General features: G+C 44.3%; 2 protein-coding genes across 2 annotated transcripts; both read right to left on the bottom strand.

The window, feature by feature from the left end:
* Positions 1 to 2,238: 2,238 nt before the first annotated feature.
* Positions 2,239 to 4,874, bottom strand: LOC139391142 (transforming growth factor beta activator LRRC32-like). The gene is made up of 2 exons (XM_071138701.1): positions 4,761 to 4,874; positions 2,239 to 4,251 (listed from the first exon to the last, which is right to left on the bottom strand). Exons 1-2 carry the CDS (start codon positions 4,872 to 4,874, stop codon positions 2,356 to 2,358), a joined length of 2,010 nt encoding a protein of 669 aa, XP_070994802.1. The 3' UTR covers positions 2,239 to 2,355.
* Positions 4,875 to 5,658: 784 nt separating this feature from the next.
* LOC139390797 (tumor necrosis factor ligand superfamily member 13B-like) lies at positions 5,659 to 11,924 on the bottom strand. Its single transcript, XM_071138192.1, has 6 exons — positions 11,471 to 11,924; positions 11,038 to 11,173; positions 10,889 to 10,945; positions 10,553 to 10,665; positions 8,320 to 8,455; positions 5,659 to 6,099 (listed from the first exon to the last, which is right to left on the bottom strand). Exons 1-6 carry the CDS (start codon positions 11,651 to 11,653, stop codon positions 5,984 to 5,986), a joined length of 741 nt encoding a protein of 246 aa, XP_070994293.1. The 5' UTR covers positions 11,654 to 11,924; the 3' UTR covers positions 5,659 to 5,983.
* Between the last annotated feature and the right edge of the window lie 7,196 nt (positions 11,925 to 19,120).

A 19,120-nucleotide genomic window follows, 5' to 3' on the forward strand; every position in this document is an offset into this window, starting at 1 on the left:
CCGCTGAGGCTCATGGGGTAGCAGTGGTAAGGAATTTTTGGGGATTGTGCCCCACCAAGATTTATAAGCTAAAATCGCCACTGAGTGAGAGTCTGATCAGTCACCATAATGCAGCTGCCGCTGAGTCCTGTGTGGCTTCCCACTGATCTCTGTAGCTTGGTTTCCATGCCGACACATTTTCATGGGAATATTATAAAATCAGCATGAAGAAAAGATGCACTTTTTCCCAACAGTGGTGTGTTTCCAAAACCAGTACAATATGGGGATGAGGTAGTTGGATGGGCTAATTACAGATGGGCTGTGTACAGGTGCAGTGATCTGTGAGCTGTTCTGACAGCTGGTTCTTAAAGCTAGTGAGGGAGATGTGAGTCTCCAGCTTCAGTGATTTTTGCAGTTCATTCCAGTCGTTGGCAGCAGAGAACTGGAAGGAAAGGCGGCCGAAGGAGGAATTGGCTTTGGGGGTGACAAGTCAGATATATCTGCTGCAGCGTGTGCTACGGAAGGTTGCTGCTATGGTGACCAGTGAGCTGAGATGAGGCAGGGCTTTACCTAGCAAAGACTTATGGATGACCTGGAGCCAGTGGGTTTGGCGACGAATATGAAACGAGGGCCAGTCAACAAGAGCGTACAGGTTGCAGTGGTGGGTAGTTTATGGGGCTTTGGTGACAAAACGGATGGCACTGTGATAGACTGCATCCAATTTGCTAAGTAGAGTGTTGGAGGCTATTTTGTAAATGACATTGCCGAAGTCAAGGATCAGTAGGATGGTCAGTTTTACGAGGGTATGTTTGGCAGCACGAGTGAAGGATGCTTTGTTGTGAAATAAGAAGGCAATTCTAGGTTTAATTTTGGATTGGAGATGCTTAATGTGAGTCTGGAAGGAGAGTTTACAGTCTAACCAGACACATAGAATATGTGGACAACTTCAAATACCTAGATCAAAACCGTCCAGAGTAGTGAGGCAAGATGGGCGGGCAGCGATCGGTTGAAGAGCATGCATTAAGTTTTACTTGCGTTTAAGAGCAGTTGGAGGCCACGGAAGGAGAGTTGTATGGCATTGAAGCTCGTCTGGAGGTTAGTTAACACAGTGTCCAAAGAAGGGCTAGATGTATACAGAATGGTGTCGTCTGCGTAGCGGTGGATCAGAAAATCACCAGCAGCAAGAGCGACATCATTGATATATACAGAGAAAGGAGTTGGTAGGCCTAATAATAGAGATGATATGATTATAATAATTTCTATCTGAACTTTCGACAATGTTGTTCTCTACTGAACACAACCCGGGTCAGACACACTTTACAATGACGGAGAGAGAGGTGAGTGACTACACCTAGATAGAACAAGACCAAACCAGGTTATCCCAGTCCTGTGGTGTGTGAATAATGGAGGAGGTGCATGTAAAACAAAACCACTTCTAGCACTCTCACCTGTTTAATAAGGATCCAACCTTTTTTAGGGTGAGTAAAATGGTCAGAGTGAGGTGCTCTCATTTGTTTCTGGAAGTAGCTAGCCAACGTTAACCAGCAAGCCTACTCCTCGGCCAGAGCGTCCAGTGTCCCCTCTGAATTTACACCAAGAGCACACTCTCTGGTAGTCCCCTCCCTCTCCGGTAGTCCCCTCCCTCTCCGGTAGTCCCCTCCCTCTCCGGTAGTCCCCTCCCTCTCCGGTAGTCCCTCCCTCTCCGGTAGTCCCCTCCCTCTCCGGTAGTCCCCTCCCTCTCCGGTAGTCCCTCCCTCTCCGGTAGTCCCCTCCCTCTCCGGTAGTCCCCTCCCTCTCCGGTAGTCCCCTCCCTCTCCGGTAGTCCCCTCCCTCTCCGGTAGTCCCTCCCTCTCCGGTAGTCCCCTCCCTCTCTGGTAGTCCCTCCCTCTTCAGTAGGTCGAACTAGTAATATGTCACGGGAGCAAGAGTATGCTAAAATGAACTAATAGTATATAATATATACACATTAAGTATGTAATTTACAGTATACTAACATGAACTAATAGTATATAATATATACACATTAAGTATGTATTTACAGTATACTAACATGAACTAATAATATGTAGTATATACACATTAAGTATGTATTTACAGTATACTAACATTAACTAATAATATGTAGTATATACACATTAAGTATGTAGTTTACAGTATACTAACATTAACTAATAGTATATAATATATACACATTAAGTATGTAATTTACAGTATACTAACATGAACTAATAGTATATAATATATACACATTAAGTATGTAATTTACAGTATACTAACATGAACTAATAATATGTAGTATATACACATTAAGTATGTAGTATACAGTATGTTAGTATGGGTATTCGAACACAGCTCTTGGTTTTACATGCACAATCATTACACAATTAATGACCCCGTGTTGCAACAAACCTTCTTCACAAATACAACTAATGTTATCAATACTGTTGACACAAACAAAAGTATTATCATTATTTGCCCAAGGTTTGGTTCTGTTATCTTTGGGCTAAGTTCCAATGAACAGTGCAGTGAATGGTTACGCAGAAGGCCAGTCAACAGAGTACCATTGACACTGAGGCACACAGCATGGTGAAGGTCTGGAATATTTACTTTCTCTTTGTTTAGGGCTTTTAGCCAGTTGGTGTCACAGCAGTTGAAAGAGTTGCCACTGACATACAACACATCAAGATATAGAGACAAACGATCAACCACAGATTCATTCATAGACGTTAGCTCGTTATTTCTCAGGTCAAGCTCCGTCAAAGGAGAACAGCTGATGATGCCCGGGAGGACGTCTACGCTGTTGTTGGACATGTTGAGTCGTCTCAATGCTTTCAGACAAGGCAGAGACAAGGCAGAGGTTGTCATGCTGTTCCCACTGATACTCAGAGACTGGAGACTACTCTGCAACCCTTCTAGAGCGCCAATATCAAAGATTATATCTACATTACTGGCCAGGTTGAGAGAAACCAAAGGGGTTCCTTTAAATGTGTTCTGATGGAGTGTTTTGATCCCGTTGTCTTGGAGATCTAGACTTCTCAGAGTTTTGATATTCCAGAAGGAAACACAAGGGGACATACTATTAAGACTAACTCTCGTTGTCTCAGATGGTCCCAGTTGGTCCTTTGGATCACAAGGCCTCACAGAGTTCTCCTTCAGGTTTAATATCTCTATGTTTGGTAGGGCTTCCAGGAAGAAGGTGGAGAGTTGTCGAAGACCGTTGTTCTGCAGGTCGAAGTAGCGTAGAGACGGAAAGGTCAAGGAAGGTTGGTGGTAGCCTCCAACATGGCCGTTGCCGCTGATGTCCTGTAGACAGTTCTTGCTGAGGTTCAGCGTCACCAAAGACGTCAGATGGCTCAGAGTCTCCACAGGTAGAGACCTGAAGTGGTTACTACTGAGGTCCATGTAAACTAACGGCATCAGTTTCCAGTTAGAGTATATGTTGTTGTTGTCTACAGCATCATTTACCTCATCTTCACTTGTTAGTTCTCTGTACAGAGAGTCTGCCTCTGATATTAAGGTGTCTGTCTCTAAGGTCCCCACCATGTTGCTCTGTAGGTGGAGGTATCTCAACCGGTTGGTCTTGGGGACCATGGGGAAATAGAGGAGGTTGTTGAAGCTCAGATCTAAGATCTCCAGCTCGTATGGGTGACCGTCTTCACGGGTGACAAAGAACTCTATGGAATTCCTGCTAAGATTCAAGAGTTTCACCTGATGGAGTTTAAAATCACAGATGTAGACTAGATTATTTCTCGCTAAATTTAAGATCTTGAGTTTCTTCAACGGTTCAAACGTTCCCTCCTCTATTGCTGTGATCAGATTGTTCTCGATGCGAATGCTTCTCACGCTCAGGCTCTCTGCAAACAGCTTGGGCGTGAGTCGCGTCAAACCGTTGCCCGTGAGATCTAGGCGTTCTAGAATTGATTTGTCACGAAGGTAAAGTCCCGCCGCGTCATCATCCAGACCGTTCAGAGAGAGATCCAACCTCCTCAGTCTGTGGAGAGACCCAAGAGCTCGGCTGGTACTGTCCACATTGTGGCTCAATGCATTCCTGGCCAAGTTCAGCTCTTGAAGCTGGGCCACATCTCTGAAAGCCCCTTCAGATATGATCTCTAGCTGGTTGTAGCTGAGGTCCAGTCTCAGTAGGGATGGAAGAGCCAGACTCTGGCTGTTTATATGTCTTATAACGTTGTTGGACAGATCCAGCTCCCTCAGCCTCACGTCCAGCCCCTCAGGAACAGATGTTAGGTTCCTGAACCTCCAGGAAGTCGTCTCCTTGAAACGAGAAAGATGAGAGAAACTACAAAGCTTTCAACACCGTCGATAAAGTGTTTTGATGAATGAAATAAAATGAAGCAGAAATATAAAGTGTTTGACGTATGAAAATGAAGCAGAAATATAGTATCCATCGTCAAAATAACAATGTCTGTTTGACATGCTATTTCAGCAAACCAAAATCCTTCCAGTGACCAAAACCTGTCACTCAACAGTTGAATTCCACAGATGTAATATCAGCCTAAGACGCCATGACAGTACAGTGTTACTGAGCTCTGTGTTCACGTGTCAGAGGTGAGACCAACTGGGTTTAAACACTGGTCTCCCACCTGCCACAAGAACATGTTATTCCTCTGAGTTAAACCCTTCACATTTACTCAGAGAGCGAACACAAGTGTTCAGGTCTCAGGCAAGGTTACTCATCAGGTGAGAATGGTTAGTTGAATCAGCTCCAGTAAATCAACATTACTTCTCTGACTTTTATATTGAAATGATTTTCTCCAGCCTACCTGTTGGTCATCAGGTATCCTTCCTGTCACAGTGTTGAACTGTGTGAGACTGTGAGACAGAGAGCAGTACAGCAGTAGCACTAAGCTGAATGTTGTAGCTGTAGGTCTGATCATTCTCCTGTCTCTGTCCTAACGACACGGCACTGAGCTACATCAGTCCTCAAACACCCCTCTCAGCCATTTATAGCTGACGGTCATAAAAAAAAGAGAGGAGACGAAAAAGTCTGTGGACACCAGATACGCTTTGTGGACCTTCTGTTAACTCAACGAACTCATTACTCATGACACGTTGTTAAACCACAGAGATACATATCTACAAGTCTGGAGACGGACATAAATTACACATCTTATTATTGACACGTTTGTTATTAGTGTAGAAGAATAAGCTCTTTTATAGAATATATATTTTTTAAATACAATACAAATGGGCTGTGGCATTCAAAATAACCATTAAACATGATTTAGACACGTCACATGTTTGATCATCACCATTATTGTGTCATTAGATTAGATATTATGTCAACCGGTCTGGAAAATCTGCCCTCCGAGCCAGGTATATTTATCCTCTGTTTGTTCCTGCTATAGTCCTGGGAAAACAGAAGCCTTTCTGAAATAGAAAGGAAGAATAAATAAACGAAAGGAGAGTGGGAGGAAGGAAAACCTGAAAGGTATCAACAAACACACAGAAATACTCTGTGATGACAGAACACACACACACACACACACACACACACACACACACACACACACACACACACACACACACACACACACACACACACACACACACACACACACACACACACACACACACACACACACACAGAGGAAGAACCCTACGTTGATGATGCGTGGCACACAACCAGCCAGGTGGATCAGGACAACCAGAATACTTTATTACACTTCAACTATTGACACATATGGAAACCAAACATTTAACGTACGCTGGACACCACCCGTACTCAGCACAACAGCATTCAAGGTCGATGTCATATTGTCAGATTAATCATATTAAAATAGTTCAGAAAAATAACATTTCTGCTCCCAGCCATCTTCCACACTCCATGGATGAAACTCTCCATGGATGAAACTCTCCATGGATGAAACTCTCCATGGATGAAAGTTGTTACAACAATAAGACATCATCCTGTCAGAGGAGGACATCATCCTGTTCATGACATCAAGTCCCACACCTCCTGCTGGTGACTTCTGTCTCCTGGTAGTCAGTTCAGCCGTATGATGCCAAAGAAGGTTGAGTCTGCATCCATGGAGACCTGGGCTTGGGGTCGATCTGGGATCACCAGCTCCAGCTCGTCTTCTCTCTCCAGCTTCACCATGCCTGAGACAGGACAGACAATCATACACAAGAAGACCTCATAGAGACACTGTACACAAAGAGGCATGGACGTAACTCTGCAGGACAGCACAGCCCCAGAAGTGACTCTTCGTACCAACTGCATTCAAGAATTTGCTATTACTGTAACTATAGTGTTGTATTACTGTAACTACAGTGTTCAATTACTGTAACTCAACTATAGTGGTCTATTACTGTAACTATAGTGTTATATTACTGTAACTATAGTGTTGTATTACTGTAACTATAGTGGTCTATTACTGTAACTATAGTGTTATATTACTGTAACTATAGTGGTCTATTACTGTAACTATAGTGTTATATTACTGTAACTATAGTGTTGATTTACTGTAACTATAGTGTTATATTACTGTAACTCAACTATAGTGTTGTATTACTGTAACTATAGTGTTATATTACTGTAACTATAGTGTTGTATTACTGTAACTATAGTGTTGTATTACTGTAACTATAGTGTTATATTACTGTAACTATAGTGTTGTATTACTGTAACTATAGTGTTATATTACTGTAACTATAGTGTTGTATTACTGTAACTATAGTGTTATATTACTGTAACTATAGTGTTATATTACTGTAACTCAACTATAGTGTTGTATTACTGTAACTATAGTGTTGTATTACTGTAACTATAGTGTTATATTACTGTAACTATAGTGTTGATTTACTGTAACTATAGTGTTATATTACTGTAACTATAGTGTTATATTACTCTAACTATAGTGTTGTATTACTCTAACTATAGTGGTCTATTACTGTAACTATAGTGGTCTATTACTGTAACTATAGTGTTATATTACTGTAACTATAGTGTTGTATTACTGTAACTATAGTGTTATATTACTGTAACTCTAGTGTTGTATTACTGTAACTATAGTGTTATATTACTGTAACTATAGTGTTGTATTACTGTAACTATAGTGTTATATTACTGTAACTATAGTGGTCTATAACTGTAACTATAGTGTTATATTACTGTAACTATAGTGTTGTATTACTGTAACTATAGTGTTGTATTACTGTAACTATAGTGTTCTATTACTGTAACTATAGTGTTGTATTACTGTAAATATAGTGTTATATTACTGTAACTCAACTATAGTGTTATATTACTGTAACTATAGTGTTATATTACTGTAACTATAGTGTTCTGTTACTGTAACTATAGTGTTATATTACTGTAACTCAACTATAGTGTTGTATTACTGTAACTATAGTGTTATATTACTGTAACTATAGTGTTGTATTACTGTAACTATAGTGTTATATTACTGTAACTCAACTATAGTGTTATATTACTGTAACTCAACTATAGTGTTATATTACTGTAACTATAGTGTTATATTACTGTAACTATAGTGTTGTATTACTGTAACTATAGTGTTGTATTACTGTAACTATAGTGTTATATTACTGTAACTATAGTGTTATATTACTGTAACTATAGTGTTGTATTACTGTAACTATAGTGTTATATTACTGTAACTCAACTATAGTGTTATATTACTGTAACTCAACTATAGTGTTATATTACTGTAACTATAGTGTTATATTACTGTAACTATAGTGTTGTATTACTGTAACTATAGTGTTGTATTACTGTAACTATAGTGTTATATTACTGTAACTATAGTGTTATATTACTGTAACTATAGTGTTATATTACTGTAACTATAGTGTTATATTACTGTAACTATAGTGTTATATTACTGTAACTATAGTGTTATATTACTGTAACTATAGTGTTATATTACTGTAACTATAGTGTTATATTACTGTAACTATAGTGTTATATTACTGTAACTATAGTGTTATATTACTGTAACTATAGTGTTATATTACTGTAACTCAACTATAGTGTTATATTACTGTAACTATAGTGTTATATTACTGTAACTATAGTGTTATATTACTGTAACTATAGTGTTCTATTACTGTAACTATAGTGTTATATTACTGTAATTCACCTAGTCTCTTGTATATTGCTTATTTTCTTTATGTAGTCAGATCAACATTTGAATATGCAAATTGCTGAGTCTCATTGCGAGTCACTTGAGGTATTTACAGTATCATACATGATAAATATTTTTGTCCACTACAACTCAACTCCCATTTTCACAACGTTGATGGAAGTACCACCAAAGGGTATCCCACTAGTGGAAACACCACAGGTGTTGGGTTCACCTCCAGTGTGGCAGGTATTGGCACAGTTGGTCTGGGGCATCTCCTGTAGACAGCGGAGCAGCTCTGTGGATCTCTGATCGGTTCCTCGACTACGCACTATGTGACCCATGATGGTGCCTGGACTTTGGAACAACACCTGGGAAACAACAGGACGAACCATGTAGTCATCGTAATGGGGCAGAATCCTCAGAGATCAATTGGTAAACTCTGATTTACCACCCCTAAGATATCCCCGCACAACGTCTATTTGCGCCTCTACTGGATGGGAACTACAAGTCTAAAGGCAATGGCACTTATACATGTAGATCCTTCAAACACCCCCAAACAGGGAAACAGATCCCAATTAAAGGTGTTATTACGTGCTCCACTAAGGCAGTTATTTATCTTGTAACGTGTCCTTGTGGTAAAAATGATGTGAGTAAAACAAAGCGTGAATTAAAAGTACGTATCTCAGAGCATCGTAGCACCATTAGGTGTAAAAACTTTACTTATCCAGTTGTGGCCCACTTTATGGAATCAAACGATCTCCCAAGCCCAGGGCCTCAAGCAAGGTTAGCATGGTGACCAAACCATCTCCCAAGCCCAGGGCCTCAAGCAAGGTTAGCATGGTGACCGAACCATCTCCCAAGCCCAGGGCCTCAAGCAAGGTTAGCATGGTGACCGAACCATCTCCCAAGCCCAGGGCCTCAAGCAAGGTTAGCATGGTGACCGAACCATCTCCCAAGCCCAGGGCCTCAAGCAAGGTTAGCATGGTGACCGAACCATCTCCCAAGTCTAAGGCCTCAAGCAAGGTTAGCATGGTGACCGAACCATCTCCCAAGCCCAGGGCCTCAAGCAAGGTTAGCATGGTGACCGAACCATCTCCCAAGCCCAGGGCCTCAAGCAAGGTTAGCATGGTGACCGAACCATCTCCCAAGCCCAGGGCCTCAAGCAAGGTTAGCATGGTGACCGAACCATCTCCCAAGCCCAGGGCCTCAAGCAAGGTTAGCATGGTGACCGAACCATCTCCCAAGCCCAGGGCCTCAAGCAAGGTTAGCATGGTGACCGAACCATCTCCCAAGCCCAGGGCCTCAAGCAAGGTTAGCATGGTGACCGAACCATCTCCCAAGCCCAGGGCCTCAAGCAAGGTTAGCATGGTGACCGAACCATCTCCCAAGCCCAGGGCCTCAAGCAAGGTTAGCATGGTGACCGAACCATCTCCCAAGCCCAGGGCCTCAAGCAAGGTTAGCATGGTGACCGAACCATCTCCCAAGCCCAGGGCCTCAAGCAAGGTTAGCATGGTGACCGAACCATCTCCCAAGCCCAGGGCCTCAAGCAAGGTTAGCATGGTGACCGAACCATCTCCCAAGCCCAGGGCCTCAAGCAAGGTTAGCATGGTGACCGAACCATCTCCCAAGCCCAGGGCCTCAAGCAAGGTTAGCATGGTGACCGAACCATCTCCCAAGCCCAGGGCCTCAAGCAAGGTTAGCATGGTGACCGAACCATCTCCCAAGCCCAGGGCCTCAAGCAAGGTTAGCATGGTGACCGAACCATCTCCCAAGCCCAGGGCCTCAAGCAAGGTTAGCATGGTGACCGAACCATCTCCCAAGCCCAGGGCCTCAAGCAAGGTTAGCATGGTGACCGAACCATCTCCCAAGCCCAGGGCCTCAAGCAAGGTTAGCATGGTGACCGAACCATCTCCCAAGCCTAAGGCCTCAAGCAAGGTTAGCATGGTGACCGAACCATCTCCCAAGCCCAGGGCCTCAAGCAAGGTTAGCATGGTGACCGAACCATCTCCCAAGCCCAGGGCCTCAAGCAAGGTTAGCATGGTGACCGAACCATCTCCCAAGCCCAGGGCCTCAAGCAAGGTTAGCATGGTGACCGAACCATCTCCCAAGCCCAGGGCCTCAAGCAAGGTTAGCATGGTGACCGAACCATCTCCCAAGCCCAGGGCCTCAAGCAAGGTTAGCATGGTGACCGAACCATCTCCCAAGCCCAGGGCCTCAAGCAAGGTTAGCATGGTGACCGAACCATCTCCCAAGCCCAGGGCCTCAAGCAAGGTTAGCATGGTGACCGAACCATCTCCCAAGCCCAGGGCCTCAAGCAAGGTTAGCATGGTGACCGAACCATCTCCCAAGCCCAGGGCCTCAAGCAAGGTTAGCATGGTGACCGAACCATCTCCCTTACATTTGCTGCATAAATCATTAAGTACATTGATATGCAAGACAAAGGGGTGGTATCTCTGACAATATACCTGGCCAAACACTATGAAGAAGCCTTCTTGTTGGATGATGATTCTGTCTCCAGTGGAAGAGATGGCCTCCCCTTGATGCAAGGCAACTATCCAAGGAATCACCGTCACATTTCCTGGGGAAGAAAAATAACATAAATCGCAAATTTGGGGCGGGGGGGGGGGGGGGGGGCGCATCTGGGACATGAACCAGCGACTAACAACCCAACACAATTATCTGTTACACCAAGAGATCCTAACTCCTTGGTGAGGTTGTTTGTTGTTTTGTTAAGGTTGTTAGAACACGTCTAGCTTGTGATGGAGATTGAAACAGAAAATGAAAATGAGTAAAGTATTTACCTCTAACAAATGGCTGTTCCTTTGTGTTGGCTGACAGCTGCAGAAACGACTGCTGAACTACTGACAGAAAAGTTAGTGAGTCACTTAAGGTGGCATAAAAACATGAACCGTCCTCAAGGACGTAAATGCTCAATGACACTAACTCATACCTACTGTCCCTCCACTACAGCCGGCCTGCTCCCGTTTCATTCTCAGAGAGGATGCTGTCGAGGAACACAGAGTCTGAGAGTCTTTCTCTGTCTGTCTCTGTTGCTGGGAATTTAGGGAAGCCACTTGCTTTGATCTCTGACAAGAAAACAGAAATTAAAGTATCTCCTTTTTACATGTCATCCTCAGAACACAAGACAATGTAATAAACATTATGTTCCTTAGAGTTTATAAACAACAGTGGAGTAACTGATCCCTATGTTCTACAAGCTATCCTCAGAACGTAAGACTGTGGAGTAACTGATCCCTATGTTATACAAGCTATCCTCAGAACATAAGACTGTGGAGTAGCTGATCCCTATGTTATACAAGCTATCCTCAGAACATAAGACTGTGGAGTAACTGATACCTAATATAGAATTTAAAATCACATACCTCCCATGTTCTGGACATACCAGTTATCATCCCATCTGGGGATTCTTTAGAATGTGGCTTTAGGTTTGAAATATCTCCTCTGAGTTTGTTGATGTCATCTTCTAGAACTGCTACTTTGTATACAAGGAAGAAGCTAAACGACACAGTTAATGTAGAGACTAAGAGTAAAGCATGGTACAGCATGGTTAGGCATAGAGATATGCCCTCACAACACACTGACAGGGTGTACTTCCCAATGGAACTCTATTCCCTATTTAGCGCACTACTTTTGCTCAGGGCCTATAGGCATTTGGGACGCATCCTAACATTTTCTTGACCCCGGAAGCTTAGAATGTGTTTCCGTTTCAGAATCAAAACATAAATGAGGAAGTCTTTTTAAGACAGCCACTGTTATTGTTTCTTTAGAATTGGCTCTGGTCAAAAGTAGTGAACTATAAAGTGGGAAGGGTGCATCAGGGAGGCACCCTCTATATCCTGTTCAGAGGGAGTTCAGATTAGGGCAGACAGCAGAGTGAGTTCAGATTAGGGCAGACAGCAGAGTGAGTTCAGATTAGGGCAGACAGCAGAGAGTTCAGATTAGGGCAGACAGCAGAGTGAGTTCAGATTAGGGCAGACAGCAGAGAGTTCAGATTAGGGCAGACAGCAGAGTTCAGATTAGGGCAGACAGCAGAGTGAGTTCACATTAGGGCAGACAGCAGAGTGAGTTCAGATTAGGGCAGACAGCAGAGTGAGTTCAGATTAGGGCAGACAGCAGAGAGTTCAGATTAGGGCAGACAGCAGAGTGAGTTCACATTAGGGCAGACAGCAGAGTGAGTTCAGATTAGGGCAGACAGCAGAGTGAATTCAGATTAGGGCAGACAGCAGAGTGAGTTCAGATTAGGGCAGACAGCAGAGAGTTCAGATTAGGGCAGACAGCAGTGTAAATTCAGATTAGGGCAGACAGCAGAGTGAGTTCAGATTAGGGCAGACAGTAGAGTGAGTTTGCAGTTGATTGTGAAACTCCCAGACTCACATCCAGAAAGTATTCAGACCCATTCCGTTTTTTCAAAATTTTACAGCCTTATTCTAAAATGGATTAAATAAAAAATAATCCTCATCAATCTACACACAACACCCCATAATGACAAAGAGAAAGCAGGTTTTTAGAAATATAAGTATTCCTTATTTACATAAGTATTCAGACCCTTTGCTAACCTCTACCAATCAATACCACAGGCTGGGAGAATTCAGGCACCATACAGATGTTATTTTCCAAAAGAATATCCCATTTGATGTGTACAGAGACATAAACATATGAACTGAATTACTTCAATGTGTACCCATTCATACAGTAACTCAGAACAACATCAGCATTATACCGGAACGACGTGCCTGTTACTCTGCTGCATGTGTGACATGGTGCAGCTGTGTTGAAACGCAGTGTGAATAAATACATTGCTAATACACACAGTGTGTGTCAGCGCAGTATCCTTCCTGTTTATAAATGAGTGTTCATTTTTCAGATTAGAGAACCAAGGCTACAGTGAATAAAAACATTTGACTGACTAGAACAAGAACTGGCTAAAATGGCCTCCTGTCTCTATCAGGGGGCTTAGGAAAGCATTATTAAACTAAAATGGCCTCCTGTCTTCATCAGGAAAGCATTATTTTGGGAAAAGTGAAAGTAATCAACTGGTCTTCGGCACTATGATGATCTGAATCAGGTGTTTCACGGCAGAGCGTGTCACGCCCTGGCCTTAGTATTCTGTGTTTTCTTTATTATGTTGGTTAGGCCAGGGGGTGACATGGGTGATTTATGTGTCTTGTTTTGTCTAGGGGTTTTGTAGTCTATGGGGTTGTGTTCAGTGTAGTATTCTAGGTAAGTCTATGGTTGCCTAGAGTGGTTCTCAATCAGAGGCAGGTGTTTATATCGTTGTCTCTGATTGGGAACCATATTTAGGCAGCCATATTCTTTAGGTATCTTGTGGTTGGTTGTTCCTGTCTCTGTGTTTTGCACCAGTTAGGACTGTTACGGTTTTTCCACGGTTTCTTATTTTGTATATTGTTCACGTTTTCATCTTTCATTAAAGATGTTTATAAATAACCATGCTGCATTTTGGTCCGCCTCTCCTTCCCAGGAAGAAAACCGTGACAGAATCACCCACCACAACAGGACCAAGCGGCGTGGTGACAGGCAGCGGCAGCAGGAGCAGCGCAAGGAGGAATGGACATGGGATGATGTGTTGGACGGCAAGGGTTGCAGAGGCAGCAGGAGAGAGGAGCCGGCGATACGAGGGAACACGGCTGGCAAGGAAGCCCGAGAGTCAGCCCCAAAAATGTCTTGGGGGGGGGGGAAACACAGGGAGTATGGCGAAGCCAGGTAGGAGACCTGCGCCAACTTCCTGTGCTTACCGGGGGGCTAGAGAGACGGAGCAGGCACCTTGTTATGCTGTGGAGCGCACAGTGTCCCCAGTGCGGGTGCATAGCCCAGTGCGGTACATACCAGCTCCTCGTATCGGCCGGGCTAGAGTGGGCATCGAGCCAGGTGCCATGAAGCCGGCTCTACGCATCTGGTCTCCAGTGGGCCGGCGTACATGGCACCAGCCTTATATATGGTGTCTCCGGTTTGCCTGCACAGCCCAGTGCGGGCTATTCCACCTTGCCGCACTGGCAGGGCAACCGGGAGCATTCAACCAGGTAAGGTTGGGCAGGCTCGGTGCTCAAGAGCTCCAGTGCGCCTGCACAGTCCGGTATATCCAGTACCACCTCCACGCACCAGCCCTCCGGTGGCAGCTCCCCGCACCAGGCTTCCTGTGCGTGTCCTTGGCCCAGTACCACCAGTGCCGACACCACGTACCAGGCCTGCAGTGCGCCTCGCCTGTCCAGCGCTGTCAGAGCCTTCCTCCTCTCCAGCGTCGCCTGAGCTGCTCGTCTGCCCAGCGCCGCCAGAGTCTCCCGCCTGTCATGAGCCGCCAGAGTCTCCCGCCTGTCATGAGCCGCCAGAGTCTCCCGCCTGTCATGAGCCGCCAGAGTCTCCCGCCTGTCATGAGCCGCCAGAGTCTCCCGCCTGTCATGAGCCGCCAGAGTCTCCCGCCTGTCATGAGCCGCCAGAGTCTCCCGCCTGCCAGGATCTGCCAGAGCCATCAACCTGCCTGAGCTATCTCTTAGTCTTGGGCTACCTATCAGTCCTGAGCTACCCCTCAGTCTTGAGCTACCCCTCAGTCTTGAGCTAACCCTCAGTCCCGAGCTGTCCCTCAGTCCGGAGCTGCCCCTCAGTCCAGTGGGGCCCTTTGTTAAGGTCGGCGGCGAGGGTCGCCACTCAAGGGATGCTAAGTAAGCTGACTAAGACTGTGTTGGAGTGGGTCCACGTCCCGCGCCAGAGCCGCCAACGTGGACAGATGCCCACCCAGACCCTCCCCTATGGGTTTAGGTGTGCGGCCGGGAGTCTGCACCTTTGGGGGGGGTACTGTCACGCCCTGGCCTTAGTATTCTGTGTTTTCTTTATTATTTTGGTTAGGCCAGGGGGTGACATGGGTGATTTATGTGTCTTGTTTTGTCTAGGGGTTTTGTAGTCTATGGGGTTGTGTTCAGTGTAGTATTCTAGGTAAGTCTATGGTTGCCTAGAGTGGTTCTCAATCAGAGGCAGGTGTTTATCGTTGTCTCTGATTGGGAACCATATTTAGGCAGCCATATTCTTTAGGTATCTGGTGGGTGATTGTTCCTGTCTCTGTGTTTTGCACCAGTTAGGACTGTTTCGGTTTTTCCACGTTTTCTTATTTTGTATATTGTTCACGTTTTCATCTTTCATTAAAGATGTTTATAAATAACCACGCTGCATTTTGGTCCGCCTCTCCTTCCCAGGAAGAAAACCGTTACAGAGCGGGGACAACGATCTGCTGTCGTACTGTAGTAGTATGGTCTGAATGCCAACATACTGTAATGACCCTGGGTTCATAAGCGCGGATATCGACTCTGCCGCTTGAGCATGTTTTGAGGGCACAGTCGATGGCGCGCTGAACTTCAGGCTAGAAGCTCCCTCCCTGCCTGTTTCATTACAATACTAACAACCAGGGACGTCTCTAGAGATTCATGGATAGGGGGGCTAACCCTCTTTTAGGGTGGTTTGGCATACTCCCTCCTGTCCGTTGACTGTTAGCTAGCAGTCTCAAGCCACAGAAGTAGCTACATTTAACCAAAATGTTAGCTACAAGTAGTTAGCTACAAGTAGTTAGCTACAAGTAGTTAGCTACAAGTAGTTAGCTACAAGTAGGCCTAACGGAACATGTACACTAGATAGCGGTAAAGTGCCGCGTAGGCCGCCCATTGTGACTTGCTTGTGGGCGTGCTGGCAGCATATGACAGCACGTTCGATGTTGCGTCAACAATTCAGCAGAGCAAGTTTGTATGAAGGTCAGGTTATTAAATGGGTAGATAGTTCTATAGTGATATCCTCTAAAACGCTCTGGTGATGAACAAACTGCTGCCCTGTTTTCAATTGTCCACATGACTGGGTGAACCTATTCAAGTAAATATATTTCAGAAATGTTTTAAAAAATTATGCATTATTAGCTAACTAGCTACAGAGCAGGCTAACTCAAATGAGCTAACGTAAACTCGCTCACTTTTGTACATCGCCTTGGTCTGTACAATTGACCTTATTTTAGCGCCCCAAAAACGTAATACTTCCAGATCAACTGTAATGTCAATACCATTGTAAAGCACAATTTCTCCACTTTCCAACAAAATCAATGACATGACCCCCACGCTGCCCGTTTCTGCATGATTCAAGAACGCAATGAGCTCCGTCGGGTCTTTTTAAAAATGGCGGGTGGGGTAGCGACACCTAATGCGTGATAGTGAGAAGAACATCTCAAGATGTTGTGTGGGAAAACAGCTTTTTTTCACTCGATCTGTCCAACTTATCACCTTATCGCCTCTAAAATGTAAATAAATCACTATAAAGAGTTTATATAATGTGTCATTACATACATATTTGAAGGTTTGTGTCGAATTTGAATCGGGTTATGAGGGCGGTGGGAAGGTGATCTTCAGAAGTAAACATTGTCTTTTGAGAGTCATGATAGTTTGCAGTGACGACGCAAAAAATGACTCGGTATTCCCCCCTTACCCTGTCTCTGTCCATGTCCCCTTACCCTGTCCCTGTCCCTGTCTTGTTTTTAAACGGTGAGAGAAGTGCTCTACCTGGTGGAGAGAGTCTGTAAGACAGAATTAGTTGCTTTACGAGTGCTGTACGTTACGCCATGACCCGTGTAATAACATATTAACACATGTAATAAAGCATTCACTGACTGTTGTCTGCCTGTGGCCTAACCATGCAATCATAGCCTGCACTAATAAATGCTCTCTGTCTCATAACCTCCCCTCCCCCTGTTCCCAGCAGATACTAACTGTACTGGCACCCCCCCCTAGCTAGCTATCTAGCCAACTTCACATACTGTATAGATAATGTTGGCTAGCTAAGTGAATTAAATATCACCAGCTAGCGATCTTGATGTATTTATCACTGTAAAAAACAAACTCCAAATGCATTTGTAGGTAGCTAGTTCACAACCATGGAGGGTGAATGGTAACAGCCCCAACTGTCAGTGAGAGAGGAGGCTATTCTGGATAGGGCAGGTACTTGTGTGTTGTTCCTGGCCCTAGAAGTGAGGACAGAGATAATAGAAACATAATATTCAGTGTGGTGTAATTTGAAGTGTGTTTCTTGTGAGATTTTCTGTCCTCAGATAAAAAGAGCTATGATATATCAAAGAGGCACATTGTTGTTTTTGCCTCAGCACTGCACAGCTGATTCAAATGATCAACTCATCATCAAGCTTCAAGTAGTATATATGTATTAACTTGTGATGCTGTCCTTGATATGATCCTGTTAGTGTCACATGCTACACATGTACATACAGTGGGGCAAAAAAGTATTTAGTCAGCCACCAATTGTGCAAGTTATCCCACTTAAAAAGATGAGAGGCCTGTAATTTTCATCATAGGTACACTTCAACTATGACAGACAAAAAATCACATTGTAGGATTTTTAATGAATTTATTTTGAAATTATGGTGGAAAATAAGTATTTGGTCACCTACAAACAAGCAAGATTTCTGGCTCTCACATACCTGTAACTTCTTCTTTAAGAGGCTCCTCTGTCCTCCACTCGTTACCTGTATTAATGGCACCTGTTTGAACTTGTTATCAGTATAAAAGACACCTGTCCACAACCTCAAACAGTCACACTCCAAACTCCACTATGGCCAAGACCAAAGAGCTGTCAAAGGACACCAGAAACAAAATTGTAGACCTGCACCAGACTGGGAAGACTGAATCTGCAATAGGTAAGCAGCTTGGTTTGAAGAAATCAACTGTGGGAGCAATTATTTTGAAATGGAAGACATACAAGACCACTGATAATCTCCCTCGATCTGGGGCTCCACACAAGATCTCACCCCGTGGGGTCAAAATGATCACAAGAACGGTGAGCAAAAATCCCAGAACCACACGGGGGGACCTAGTGAATGACCTGCAGAGAGCTGGGACCAAAGTAACAAAGCCTACCATCAGTAACACACTACGCCACCAGGGACTCAAATCCTGCAGTGCTAGACGTGTCCCCCTGCTTAAGCCAGTACATGTCCAGGCCCGTCTGAAGTTTGCTAGAGAGCATTTGGATGATCCAGAAGAAGATTGGGAGAATGTCATGTGGTCAGATGAAACCAAAATATAACTTTTTGGTAAAAACTCAACTCGTCGTGTTTGGAGGACAAAGAATGCTGAGTTGCATCCAAAGAACACTATACATACTGTGAAGCATGGGGGTGGAAACATCATGCTTTGGGGCTGTTTTTCTGCAAAGAGACCAGGACGACTGATCCGTGTGAAGGAAAGAATGAATGGGGCCATGTATCGTGAGATTTTGAGTGAAAACCTCCTTCCATACCTGTACAATTCAGGGGGGTATTCCCTTACATCAGCAAGGGCATTGAAGATGAAACGTGGCTGGGTCTTTCAGCATGACAATGATCCCAAACACACCGCCCGGGCAACGAAGGAGTGGCTTCGTAAGAAGCATTTCAAGGTCCTGGAGTGGCCTAGCCAGTCTCCAGACCTTAACCCCATAGAAAATCTTTGGAGGGAGTTGAAAGTCCGTGTTGCCCAGTAACAGCCCCAAAACATCACTGCTCTAGAGGAGATCTGCATGGAGGAATGGGCCAAAATATTAGCAACAGTGTTGTGCAGTAAGTAGGCTCAGGTGTATAACTGTGGCTCCTTCCACCTTCAAAGAATAGGCAAGAGTATCAACCATGGAGAATGGTAAGACATTTCTATAACTACGCTATATTGTTGGTCCTCGTGTGTCCGTTCAGGTTTTTTAGCATAAAGTACTCAGCAGCCACTTAGTGTGGTGTGGACACCAGGTGAGTCTACACACACAGATTCCTGTTGAACACTGTCACTTTAACTACCTTATTTTCTCAATAACGGTCTCTCTCCTTCACTTCATCCCTCTCTCCCCTTCTCCCTAAATCCTCTAGGTTATATCAGCTGTGTCGGTGAACCCCTCCTGCATCTGAACTGGCTACATAGAGGACACAGCATGATCAGAGGTGAGAGGTCACTTGGTCACGTCAACAGGGAGTATTATTAAAGAGATGCTTTACA

The sequence above is a fragment of the Oncorhynchus clarkii genome, chromosome 31 (assembly GCF_045791955.1).
Source record: "Oncorhynchus clarkii lewisi isolate Uvic-CL-2024 chromosome 31, UVic_Ocla_1.0, whole genome shotgun sequence".
Classification (NCBI taxonomy): Eukaryota; Metazoa; Chordata; class Actinopteri; order Salmoniformes; family Salmonidae; genus Oncorhynchus; species Oncorhynchus clarkii.

Bases quoted from the DNA above. Each gene is read 5' to 3' on its own strand.
- LOC139391142 (XM_071138701.1), bottom strand. From the start codon at position 4,874: ATGATCAGACCTACAGCTACAACATTCAGCTTAGTGCTACTGCTGTAC. The intron at 4,252-4,760 runs GTAGGCTGGAGA...TCTCGTTTCAAG, and splicing joins GGATACCTGATGACCAACAG to GAGACGACTTCCTGGAGGTT.
- LOC139390797 (XM_071138192.1), bottom strand. From the start codon at position 11,653: ATGCTGTACCATGCTTTACTCTTAGTCTCTACATTAACTGTGTCGTTT. The intron at 10,666-10,888 runs GTAAATACTTTA...TTTCTTCCCCAG, and splicing joins GGAACAGCCATTTGTTAGAG to GAAATGTGACGGTGATTCCT. The intron at 8,456-10,552 runs GTATATTGTCAG...GTTGTTTCCCAG, and splicing joins TCTTCATAGTGTTTGGCCAG to GTGTTGTTCCAAAGTCCAGG.